The 12348-nt window shown below is 51.6% G+C and overlaps 1 protein-coding gene across 5 annotated transcripts in view; it reads left to right on the forward strand.

The window, feature by feature from the left end:
- Positions 1-12348, forward strand: part of USP20 (ubiquitin specific peptidase 20) — a 48750-nt gene that overhangs the window by 12937 nt on the left and 23465 nt on the right. For 3 of the 5 annotated variants that reach the window (XM_029202905.1, XM_029202907.1, XM_029202906.1), the window contains exons 2-6: positions 2177-2288; positions 4664-4760; positions 9465-9518; positions 11188-11250; positions 11578-11709. In XM_029202905.1, the coding sequence (XP_029058738.1) occupies positions 4680-4760; positions 9465-9518; positions 11188-11250; positions 11578-11709 (330 nt within the window). In that variant the 5' untranslated portion in view covers positions 2177-2288; positions 4664-4679. Of the gene's footprint in view, positions 1-2176; positions 4468-4663; positions 4761-9464; positions 9519-11187; positions 11251-11577; positions 11710-12348 lie in introns of all 5 variants that reach the window. The other 2 variants (XM_029202910.1, XM_029202908.1) reach the window with 1 other exon arrangement.

Genomic DNA, 12348 nt, shown 5'->3' on the forward strand with positions numbered 1-12348 from the left:
TGATGACTGACTTAGAGAAAATCTGGAGCCAAGTCAACCCTCTTGACTGTTCTTTGCTCTCTGCCTTACTTAAACTGGTGGGCATTTGTGTGCGGTGGAATGTGGAATGCCAGTGATCGGGCTTGCTTTTGGTGAGACCTAGTGCACAGTGACTTAGAACAGGGGTTGGCTAACTGTGACAGCAGGCTGGGATTGTTTTGTCAGGCCCTCGAGCTAAGAATTTTTTTTTTTTTTTTTGCGGTACGCGGGCCTCTCACTGTTGTGGCCTCTCCCGTTGCGGAGCGCAGGCTCAGCGACCATGGCTCACGGGCCCAGCCGCTCCGCGGCATGTGGGATCTTCCTGGACCGGGGCACGAACCCGTGTCCCCTGCATCGGCAGGCAGACTCTCAACCACTGTGCCACCAGGGAAGCCCAAGAATTTTTTTTTTAAATTAATTTATTTTTGGCTGCATTGGGTCTTAGTTGCTGCACGCAGGCTTTCTCTAGTTGCGGTGAGCGGGGTCCACTCTTTGTTGCGATGTGCGGGCTTCTCAATGCGATGGCTTCTCTTGTTGCAGAGCATGGGCTCCAGGCGTGTGGGCTTAAGTAGTTGTGGCACGTGGGCTCAGTAGTTGTGGCTCACGGGCTCTAGAGTGCAGTCTCAGTAGTTGTGGCGCACGGGCTTAGTTGCTCCGTGGCATGTGGGATCTTCCCGGACCAGGACTTGAACCCATGCCCCCTGCACTGGCAGGAGGATTCTTTTTTGCAGTACGCGGGCCTCTCACTGTTGTGGCCTCTCCCGTCGTGGAGCATAGGCTCCAGACGTGCAGGCTCAGCGGCCATCGCTCACAGGCGCAGCCACTCCACAGCATGTGGGATCTTCCCGGACCGGGGCACGAACCCGTGTCCCCTGCATCGGCAGGCGGACTCTCAACCACTGCGCCACCAGGGAAACCCCTGGCAGGAGGATTCTTAACCACTGCGCCACCAGGGAAGTCCCGAGCTAAGAAGTTTTTTAAAATATATTTTTAATGGATTATAAAACAAAACAGAGACAAAGAAGAATATGTGATGAAGATCACTGTGGGCAGCAAAGCCTAAGTACTTACTACCTGGGCCCTTACAGAAAAATGTTGCTGACCCCTGACTTAGAGCAAGGCTCTGCACTGGACAGACCTGATCAGGTCTCCGCCCACCACGTACTAGCCCAGGATTGACCGTGGCCTAGTTCCTAGCTCATTAGCTCCAGTTCTGTTTCTTCATCTGTAAAACGGGCAGTGAGAGTGCACAGAGGGTTGTCAGCCACAGGGCTTTTTTTTCTGTCTGAAGTTGCAGGAACGTAAGTAGTCTGATTGCACATGTGAGTCAAGAGGGCGCCTGTCACTGTCATCCTTGTCTGGAGCAGTGTTCACGGCACTGGGCATCAAGCTCATAACCTGGCTCAGCCATCCAGCTGGAGAGGTGGGGCACATGCCAAAGGTGCTCAAAAAACCCACACACTGCAGCTTAAAATAATGTGGGGCTGCCACTAACCCAGCGTGCTTGGCCTCAGTGGAAACGAGAAACTAAAAATCTGGGTTCAAGGGAGGAGGACTGGAATTTAGAACCCTGAACCCCGTCATTGGCATGTGACCGTTTTAAATGATAGCTTCTAACTGCCTCTCCCTCTGTGAACTGCCCACACCTAGGAAACTGTGGCCCACCAAGGAAGAAGGAGCATTGGTGACATGCGGACGAACCTGATTGTGTCTATCGCCTAGGGTCGGGGGTTCTGAGTGGGAGGCTCAAAGGATGATCTGAGAGTCTTAGTGGCACTCCTGGAAGGGGCGGATCCTTCTGTCCATGGGGAGCAATAGTTGGAGAGGCCCCGTGGCCCTCTCCTGCAGACCCCTCTCTCGGGGATCACGAAGGTAATGCCCAGCAGTGACTAGTGAAGGGTCCAACACCCCCCAGGAGGGGCTGGCCCTGTTTGCCAGCTCCACCCAAGCCTTCTTCAACTGTCCCTTCAGTGGTGTGTTTTTATTGTCCCTTATTTTATGGACTGGGGAGTGTGTCCAGCCTGTGGATACCCCAAATGTCCAGAAATTCACTTTCCTCTCCCAGGAGGAATTCTGGGCTGTTTTTAGCCCCTGGTTGGTGCTAAGAGTGATTTTAAGGTAACGGAGCTACATGAGGTGTGCTGGTTTGTCCCTCTAGGTTCCCTGCCAGAGGCCTGCACTCACCCCGGCCCACTGCAGCCCAGCAGTGTCGGCTGTCACCGGAGAATGCGGATGCTGGCAGCTTCCTGGGGCCGTCGCTTTGCCCAAAGGTAGGCCCACAGCCTGCTCCACTCAGGTGTAGCCCTTATGCACAGATCAAGGAGGAAGTTTGGAGTTTTCTTTTTAGGTGAAATAATGGAATTGTGGTTATGTTTGTTTGTTTTTACTTTTTCTTTTTTCAAGTCTCATAGAAAAACATACACGGATGAAATGACGTGATATCTGGGATTTGGTGCAAAAAAAGAGGAAGTGGGAGGTTGAGATGAAGCAAGGTTGGCCATGGATTAATTGTGAAGCCAGGTGATGGGTACATGGGGGTGTGTTACACACTTCCGTCTGCATCTGCATATGTTTACATTTTCCGTAAGTTCCAAAGAGAGAGCCTTAGGAGTCTGACCAGCTTGGGTTTCGGCCTTAGCCCTGGTGCTCCTGTTTGCAAGACCTGAGACCAGAAGTGTCCCGTTTCCTCATCTACAAAATGGGGCAAAACACAGCTGCCTCAAAGATTGCCGGGGGAAGTTTTCAATGAAAGAATACACGGAAAGCACTTAGTCTGGGTCCTGGCCCCTAATCAGTCCCAGTCACTCCTGTTCTGGCTGGGAGTCTGGGCCAGTTCACCCCCGGCTGACCATTTGGAGTGAGGAGGGGGCTTACAGAAGGGTGCCTGGGCGTGTCCACCTCCCCCTGGTGGATGCACAGCCTCTGCCTTTGATTAAAGCACTTTTGGCTCCACCTACATCTTTGATTGGTTGGACCTTTCTTGGTAATAGTTTGGAGCTAGAATCAAAAGCCAGGTTCCTGGGTACAATTTCTGCTAAAATATTGGGTTGTGGAAGCACTTACTTAGTTATTTCTTTTTAAACATTTTCTTTTGAAATAATTATAGATTCACAGTAAGTTGCCAGGAATGTGCTGGGAGGTTCCATGTACCTTTCACCAGTGTCCCCCAGTGGTCACACATCTCTGGTGTATCTGTAACACAGTGTCATGACCAGCAAAGTGACTGGTACAACCCAGGGAGCTTACTCAGATTTCACCAGTTTTACCTGCACCCATTTGTGTGTGTGTGTGTGTGTGTGTGTGTTCAGTTCTGAGCAGTTTTACACACACGTAGAGCCATGTAACTACCACCACAGTCAAAATACAGAACTACCTATCACCACCAAGGAGTTCCCTCAAAGGAAGCATTTGTTTTTCAAAACAGAAATAGCTTTTTTCCTTCTGATTTAAAAAAAGAGAGAAATTATACACAGAAGAGTGTCAGGAAGGAAGTTTGCCACAGTATCATCAGAATTTTACTTTATACTTTGTACTTTTTTTTAAACATCATCTGAGTTTTGTTTTTGTGATAAGCACGTATCATTGTAAAAAGACAACAGAGCTATTGTGAAATCTGTCACCCAGATACCCCGCCACGTGGCTCTTTAGTGAACATCTCTCAGGCCTCTTCCTGGGTTGGTTTGCCCGCCCTTCTCTCTGATTTGCTCCTTCTCAGGAAACATTTTCTGGAGGAGCTGCTGCTCTGATTGCCTCCTCTAGTATGGTGACGTTGAAGGATTCTTGTCTAAGTGGGGTTTCTCATAGGAAGTGAGATAAGTGGCCTGTGGGGCACCTGGCTTCTCAGAAGCTCTTGAGAAGAGTGGTCTTGCTTGCTTAGAGAAGACTGAGGCCAACATCTGCTTCTTGCCTTTCTACTTGGTTTTGAGATCCAGCCTCTCCACTCAGCCCTCTGCTGCCCCCTTGGGTAGAGTAGTCTCCCGGTCATGGGTCTGGTCTCTTTTAATAAAAGTACCACGGTTTTAGATTCCTTGACATGCAGCTTCCCCAGCGTAGGCAGGACCCTTGCATCTTTCCTGTTGACACTTTTTTGTGTGTGTGTGTGTGGTACGCGGGCCTCTCACCGTTGTGGCCTCTCCCGCTGCGGAGCACAGGCTCCAGACGTGCAGGCTCGGCGGCCATGGCTCACGGGCCCAGCCGCTCCGCGGCATGTGGGATCTTCCCGGACCGGGGCACGAACCCGCGTCCCCTGCATCGGCAGGCGGACTCTCAACCACTGCGCCTCCAGGGAAGCCCCGGAAGACACTTTTAATCATCACAGCCAGCGCTTGAATCCGAATCATCATCCCAGCACCTGCTTTCCTGTGCCAGCCCTGCGCCAGCCCTGTGCCAGCCCTGTGCCAGGCGTTTGACGTATATTATCTTCATGAGTCCTCTGAGCAACACATCAGGGTGGGTGTTATCTCCCTCCCCAGTTCTCAGGCAAGGAGGGTGAGGCTCAGAGAAGTTAAGCAGCTTCCCTGGGTCACCAGCTGGTATGTGGCAGAGCTGGGACTACAGACCAAAGTGTGCACTTCACCACAAGCCTCCCCTGCCTCTGGCCAGCAGCGGCTGCCATTAACCCAGGATTCCTTGTGTTTTCTTGTAGGTAAGCCCAGGCCAGCATGGGGGACTCCAGGGACCTTTGCCCTCATCTTGACTCTATAGGGGAGGTGACCAAAGAGGACTTGCTGCTCAAATCCAAGGTAAAGGGTCAGACCTTACGGGGCTGAGGCCCACAGCCAGGGCCACCACATTCCTGGGGTACAAACATTTCTGAAGCAGCGGAAGAACTGGCCCCTGACAGTCTCTGTCTGGCCTTTTCTGTAAATGGAAAAGCTGGCGACTGTTTAGGAGGCCTTCCGGGGGCCGTGTCCTAACAGCCATTAGTTACCATGTAGACCAGTCCATGTGGGAACACTGATGCTCTGCCCATTAGTGGTTGGAGCAGGTGCAAGGCAGGGAGTGAGTCAGACTCTGAGAGTCCACGAGCATTTTTGCGCACGTGACCTGTGAAGGGCTCAGGGAGCCTCAAAGAGAGAAGGTGGGCCACTTTGAATAGGGAAGATGTGTTGTCTGTTTGTTAAGTTAAATTTTTTTAAATAGGTAACATGTGGTTCAAAAATGAAACAATGTAAGAAGAAAAGTGTCAAGAAGTACCCCCCCTCACCTGCCCTGTGTCCATCTTCTCCATTCCACCCTCATGTAACCAGGGACATTAGTTGCTTTTGTATCTTTTCAGAGTTTCTTTATGGGAATACTTCTTTTTCATTTTCCCCTTTATTACATAAAAGGTAGTGTACCGTAGCTATTTTTGTAACGTACCTTATTCACAGGGCAGTATATCTTGGAGCTCTTTGGCCTCGGCACATAGATCTCATGGTTTATCTTGAAGTTGCATCATATTCGTTGTGTGGACTCCATAGCTGATCCTCTGTGGGTGGACATCTGGACCCTTTGCAGCCTTCTGCCAATACAGTGTCGTTGTGTTCAGGGGAAGAGCCACGTGTAGGGGTCATTCCCAGAAGTGGGGTTGGGTCAGATTCCTAGACATATTTCCTTGTCTTCTTTCCAGACACCTAATGCTGGTCGTTCAGCCTCCCTGCACCAGCAGGTTCTGGGTGGCTTTTGGCCTGAGCTGGTTTAGTCTGGGCCCGCATGAGGGCGCGATTCTTCAAAGTACCCATGGCTTCTTTCAAAGTAGTTTCACTGGCTGTTACTGAACCAAGTTTGTTTGCCCAGCATGCATCAAGCCAAACACTGAGACACCGAGGTTTGCAGCAGAGAAAGGATTTTTTTCACAAGGCAGCCAAGCGAGGAGACGAGAGAACAAGTCTCAGGTCCACCTCCCCAAAGGCGAGGGGCTTGGGGTATTTATGGGTTAAAGAAGCAGGGTGGTCTTAGGCGTGGGGAAAGGTGAGGTAATCCGTGTTCTGCGCAGGTGTATCTGAGTTACATCCTTCTTCCTGGGATGCGTGTTCAAAAATGGAGGCGCCTAGCATGATCTGAGGGTGGAGTTTTTGGCCCTCTGATGACAAAAGGTCATTCATCGGACACCTCTGTAGGCCCAGTTTTAGGGTCAGTGGTCCCAACCAGTCTAAGCCAGCTCAAACTGGACAAGAGCTGACACCAAGTTTCTGAAAAACAGCTTAAGCCCCTATTCCTATAGTGACCCATACATCAGAGCTGTTAGAGCTGTTATCTATAGGGGTTGTTAAGGAGTCTTGTGATATATAGGCTACACGAAGCTTGGAGGGTATGCAGTTTGAGAAAAATAATTAAGACAAGCTTGCTCAGTGAAGGCAGGCTCAAAGCAGAGGGGCTTTTTAAGGAGCTGTTTCCTTAGCTGCTATTCCTGTAAGACAAGTTCAATTTCTGTTAATCACCAATTTCTGTTAACCCTAAGGGGCACGGTTTCAGTGTGGTCAGGAGGAGGGGCAGAGCGAGGCTCTGGTGCATTTGCACGGTCTAATGCTGGGTCTCTTCCTGAGTCTGCACAAAGGAATAAGTGAGACAAACTGAGAGGATTTCTCAGGGAATCTGAGAGCAGGGAGGAGATAAACGAGGTGGGAAGAAGGAGGCAGAACGTGGAAAGACTGGGCTGGGACGTGGCAGCCTTTTGGAAATCTACAAAATGAAACCAATATTGTTTTAAAATACGCAGAAGGGGCTTCCCTGGTGGCGCAGTGGTTAAGAATCCACCCGCCAATGCAGGGGACACGGGTTCGAGCCCTGGTCCGGGAAGATCCCACGTGCCGCGGAGCAACTAAGCCCATGTGCCACAACTACTGACCCTGTGCTCTAGAGCCCGCGAGCCACAACTACTGAAGCCTGCATGCCCAACGCAGACATAAATAAATAAATAATAAACAAACAAATAAATAAAATGTATAAAATAAAATAAAATACCCAGGAGGGGCAAGGATTGAACAGGTAGCTCAAAATGGAGGAAATGCAAATGGCCGAGAAACTCTTGAAAAAACATGCCTGACTTCCCTGATGGTTAAGGATTTTGCCAGAGAAAGCAGCACGACACCATTTTCAGATGGGCAAAGCAGAAGCTGCTCTCACTCAGAGCTGACAAAGGGAGGGAAGTAGACCAGGCGTGGTAGTGGGGTTAGGCATTACTGTGACTTTAGGGGTGCAATGCCACCTCTGGGAGTTTATCTAGTGGAAGTGTAGTAGCAGTTACAAATACAGCAGTATTTATTGAGCATTATTTGTAAAAGGAAAATACTGGTGGCAGTCTGCATATTCATCAAGAAGGGAATGGGGCTTCCCTGGTGGCGCAGTGGTTGGGAGTCCGCCTGCCGATGCAGGGGACACGGGTTCGTGCCCCGGTCCGGGAAGATCCCACATGCCACGGAGCGGCTGGGCCCGTGAGCCATGGCCGCTGAGCCTGCGCGTCCGGAGCCTGTTGCTCCGCAACGGGAGAGGCCACGACAGTGAGAGGCCCGCGTACCGCAAAAAAAAAAAAAGAAGGGAATGAGCGAACAGATTGTGGTGTCTGTGCTGTGCCCACAGTGTGTGCCACCATGCACTTACTGCAAAGAATGAGACGTGGTCTCTGTGTACAGACTAGAAGGATGACCACAAATAGGTGACAAAAGCCTGTTATCAAAAAATTTGTATAGAGTGTGATCTTATTTTTACTAGAAATCACCCCCCCATCTATGCATATATGTTTATATAAGAAGAAGATATGGAGGGGTATACTTCAAATTATTACAGCATATATGTATTGCATATAATATACTACACATTATATATAGAATATATGTATTGCATATAATCTACTACACATTATATACAGAATATATGTATTGTATATAATATACTACACATTATATACAGTGTATGTGTATCATTTAAATTGTTAAACATACAATACTTTTATCATTCAAATGACTGAAATGAAAAAAAAAAAAACTTGGGAAGATGGGAGTGAACTGTGAAATCAGAAAATCACAAAAGAGATGACAGATTTGGAAAGGTCAAGAGCTGTGACTTTGAGTCCACTAAGCAGGCTGATCTCTAGCCAGCCATAGCATCCTTAGCAAGAGACCCTAAATCACAGATTGCAAATCTCTGCCCTGTTGTATGGGATGAGCTGTGTCACCTCCACCCTAGTGAGAGTCCCACATTCAGGCTCTTTACAAACAGCCAAAATCTGGGCTTAGTAAGGCGAAGAAGTTCCCCTGGAGGCCTGGGGGTCGACATGGTCACCCTTGGGAGGAAACTGGGAAGTTTGATGACCGCGGCTCCTCAGCTTCCCCTTCTGACTCTGCTCTGTAGGGTCATGACCTCTCTGAGCCTCAGTTTCTCATCTTATGAAGGGGATCTTGATGGGACCTGCTGCACAGACTGTGGTGGGGATTACATGAGCAAGGTGTAAAAAACTTAGCTGGTTGCTTGGGCTGTTGTGATCCGTCACCAGAGGTCAGCTCTCACTCTGATTAAGTACTCTGTAACTGCTACCAGCGCTTAGTCTCACAACTGGCAGAGACACGTTGAGTATTGTGGAGGCTCAGTTGGGAATTGCTGTTCTAGACAGGCACAGACAAAATTACTTAGGACAGTTTAAATTATAACAAAGAGACCCTGAGATACGGTGGCTTAAATGAGATAGAAGTTTACTTTTCTCTCACTGAACAGTCCAGACGTAGGTAGCACTGATAGAGTGGCTCTGCCATTCTCAACACATGGCTTTCATCTCCAGGTCCAAAGTGGTTGCTTCACTTCCTGCCATCACATCTGCATTCCAGCCAATGGAAAAAGGAGAAAGAGCAAGGGTTATGCAAAACTCAGAAGTGGCACATGTCGCTTTTCGCTGTCATACCATTGACTAGAATGGAGCCCCATGATCACAGCGGGGGCTGGGACACATAGTCTGCAGCTGGCTGGCCATGTGCTCAGCCTAAATCCATGGATTCTTTTATTAAAGCAGGGAGGAGAGAGATTGGTAGACAAGAAGCAGGCTTTGTCATCCAGACCACCAGAAACCTGGGTGTTTTCTGTGGTCAACAAATATATTATCTCCTGATTTGTACCAGGCTCTCTGTGAAGTCGCAGGGGTAGGTAAAACAGACCATCCTTCTTTCATGGAGCCCATAGCCTAGGTGGGGAGAAAGGCTTAAATAAATAAATGCAACGAAGGAAGAGTAGAAGGTGTGTCGAGGGAGCATGTCATGGCGTCAGTTTATTTAGCCTTTAAATGATTGTGTTGAAAATGTTTTTACAGGCACATGATAAAACAAAATTCAAACATTAAAATTTAAAGTGCCCCTGTGGGCCAGCGAGGGTCTTTCTGAGGCAAAGCCTCTAAGCTGAGACCTTCAGGTGCGTCCGTCAGTGCACATCCAACAGGCCGCTCACACCCTTCTCTTCCTCTCTCTCCGCACCTCACACAGGGCACCTGTCAGTCATGCGGTGTTTCCGGACCCAACCTGTGGGCCTGTCTCCAGGTAAAGTATCCTTGCAGATGTCTGGGGTAGGGAGCTGGGTCCAGACTCTGGGGTGGGAACATCCGTCCCCCATGGGCACGGCTGGGAACCTTGGGCAGGGACACAGGGCATGGATGTCTCGGGTGTGGTTCCCAAGCCCAAGCCAAGAGGGCCCCAGAGTCTGCGAGCCCCTGGCCTGGCTGCGCTGGCAGCCATTAAAGATGCCAAGAGGAGAAAGCAAGTTGGAGAAGACTCTGGACTGAATGATCCCATCAGCATTAAAGGCAAAGTTCTGTCCTTGCGCGCGCGCGCGTGCGAGAGAGAGAGAGAGAGAGAGAGAGAGAGAGAGAGAGAGGGAGAGAGATGCTGTAGCATCTTGGCTCTGAGCCTTGGCCCAGGCCTTTGCTTCCCCATCTATAAAGTAGAGGCCACAACACTGATAACTGCCCCCTCCTTGCAGACCCACCTTATGGTAGAATTTGAAGAGATGATGCCTGTGATGGTCTTAACAGGGTGTGTGGCCGGTAGACAGTGTCCAGGAAAATCTGGTCATGATTGTTACTGCTTACCAAAAAGAGTAACAGTAGATGTATCAACACGTGACAGTTTTCTCTGGGGGGTAGAATTATGGGTAATTCATTTTTCTTTGTAACTTTGTAGTGTTTTCCAATTTTTCTACAAGTATGTATTGCATTTTATAGTCATACTGAAAATGGCTGTTACTTAAAATTTCTTTGAAAACAAATACAAGGAGAAACAAAAAAGCCCACAGGGGTGAAAATACCATAGTTCAAGTCTGTCTTTTCAGAAGACTTAGGACCCCCCACGGGGCTTTGGCCGCCTCCTTTGGGGCCTGTTGCTCAGTGTAAAATACACTGCAAGACACCATCTGGGCCCCCAGAGGACAGCAAGAAGTGTGAGGCGTGGTCTTACCTCCTGGGAGCCCACAGGCCCCCCAGAGAGATAGAGACGGACCTGATGCAGAAAGTGGCACATCCTTTATGACGCAGCCCAAAGGTTGTTTCCTTGAAAGGTCCTCACCAGCCTGTGCAGTGTTGACCACAGCTGGAAATGACACCAAAGCACTCCTACGGAGAAGCAGGCTGATTGCTGGGGCGGAGGCCCGCAGAGGAGAGACACTTGAGCTGGGCCTTGGGTGCTGGGTGGATTTGGGAGAGGAGAGCGCAAGGCCAGAGGCAGGTCTCCGGGGACACTGAGGGGCATGGGGTCCGCACCGGGCCCCATCCGCCTCTGCCCGATTCAGTGTTCCCCGTTAGAAAGCGGCCGTGAGGCCCAGTCTCCCCACCCAAAGTGTGAGTCCCGATAACTGGCCCCTCAGGAGGTGGGGTTTCGGTGAAAAAGGGACAAGTGGACGGGGAGAGGGTCTGGGCGCCAAGCAGCCGGGCCTCAGCTTTGCCCAGATCTGGCTGCGACCCTGCCTGCCTTCTTGCAGGAGAGCAGCAGCTCGGGGCACGCTGCCCGTCTCGCTCAGAGGCGGGGGCGGCTGTGTGGTGGCCATCCCTGCCCAGCGCGGACCTTGGCTGTGCAAACCTGTGTTCCTGCAGGGCGGCAGGGCCTCGGTGCCTGTGGATCCTGCTGGGTGGAGACGGGCACTGGCTCGCTGTGCTGGCAGCATCCTCTTAGCCGCCCCATCCTTCTGCTCTCCTTTCCTCTCTACCCCCCTCCCCAGGTCGCCTGCTCCTACGTTGGCTGCGGAGAATCCTTTGCTGACCACAGCACCATCCATGCGCAGGTGAGCGTGGTGGCTGGGAGCATGGGCGCTGCGGTCCGACAGCCCAGAGTTCAAACCCCAGCTTCGGCCGCCCCCAGCGCCATCTACCGCTCTGGGCTTCAGTGGTTATATGTGTAAAATTGGAAGAATCACGGCGAAGAAGCAAGAGAGAATGCTGCTGCAGCCCCTGGCACTCCTGGCCTGTGGGGGGGGAGCGGATCCTGAGCTTCTAGGCCTCTGACCCGATGGGGCTTTTTCCTGAGGCCGGAGAGCTCACGCAGCCCTGAGGCAGGCCTGGGGCACCCATTAGGCCACTGTATCCTTCTGATTTTGCATCTTGCCCTCTAGGCCAAAAAGCACAACCTGACAGTGAACCTGACCACATTCCGGGTGTGGTGCTACGCCTGTGAGAAGGAGGTGTTCCTGGAGCCTCGGCTGGCGGCCCAGCCGCCAGGCCCCTCACCCAAGTTCTCAGAGCAGGTGAGTGGGTGCGGACGCCAGCCGAGGAGACGCCCAGGAGGGCAGGGCGGTGGGTCCCCGACGGCGTCCGTTCCTGCTCAGTGTTGCCAGCTGGCTTTGAGGAGCTCATGTCAGCGAACGCCCGCTGAGCCCCAGCCCTGTGTCAGGGCCTGGCAACACGGAGGTGCCTGGAACGAGGGCGGCCCTCCCGCAGGGAGTTTGTAGGCCTCGGGTGAGTCCAGGGCCGTGGGGCGGGGCACACCCTCCCTGGCCTGTGGAGAGCCCCTGGTGATGGTCCTGCAGCCACCTCTCTGGGGGAAACGCCCAGAAACCTCCCGCCCTCCAACCAGGCAAGGCACACGCAGGGCGCCGAGCAGCGCTTAAAGGAGGCAGGCAGGTGAGCCCAGCCCAGAGCTGGCCTCGGGGAGCAGTCAGAGAGCCGGCCCTGGAGCCCCGGGAGGCCAGGCGCGTGTGCGCGCGTGCGTGCGTGTGCAGGCCAGGCATGTCTGCATGCATGTGTGTGTGTAGGCCAGGCGTGTCTCTGTGTGTGCATGCATGTGTGTGTGTGTGCGTGTGTAGGCCAGGCGTGTCTGTGTGTGTGTGTGTGTGTGTGTAGGCCAGGCATGTCTCTGTGTGTGCATGCATGTGTGTGTGTGTGTG

This window comes from Monodon monoceros, unplaced genomic scaffold, assembly GCF_005190385.1.
Source record: "Monodon monoceros isolate NGI ecotype Baffin Bay Population unplaced genomic scaffold, NGI_Narwhal_1 Super_Scaffold_5, whole genome shotgun sequence".
NCBI lineage: Eukaryota > Metazoa > Chordata > Mammalia > Artiodactyla > Monodontidae > Monodon > Monodon monoceros.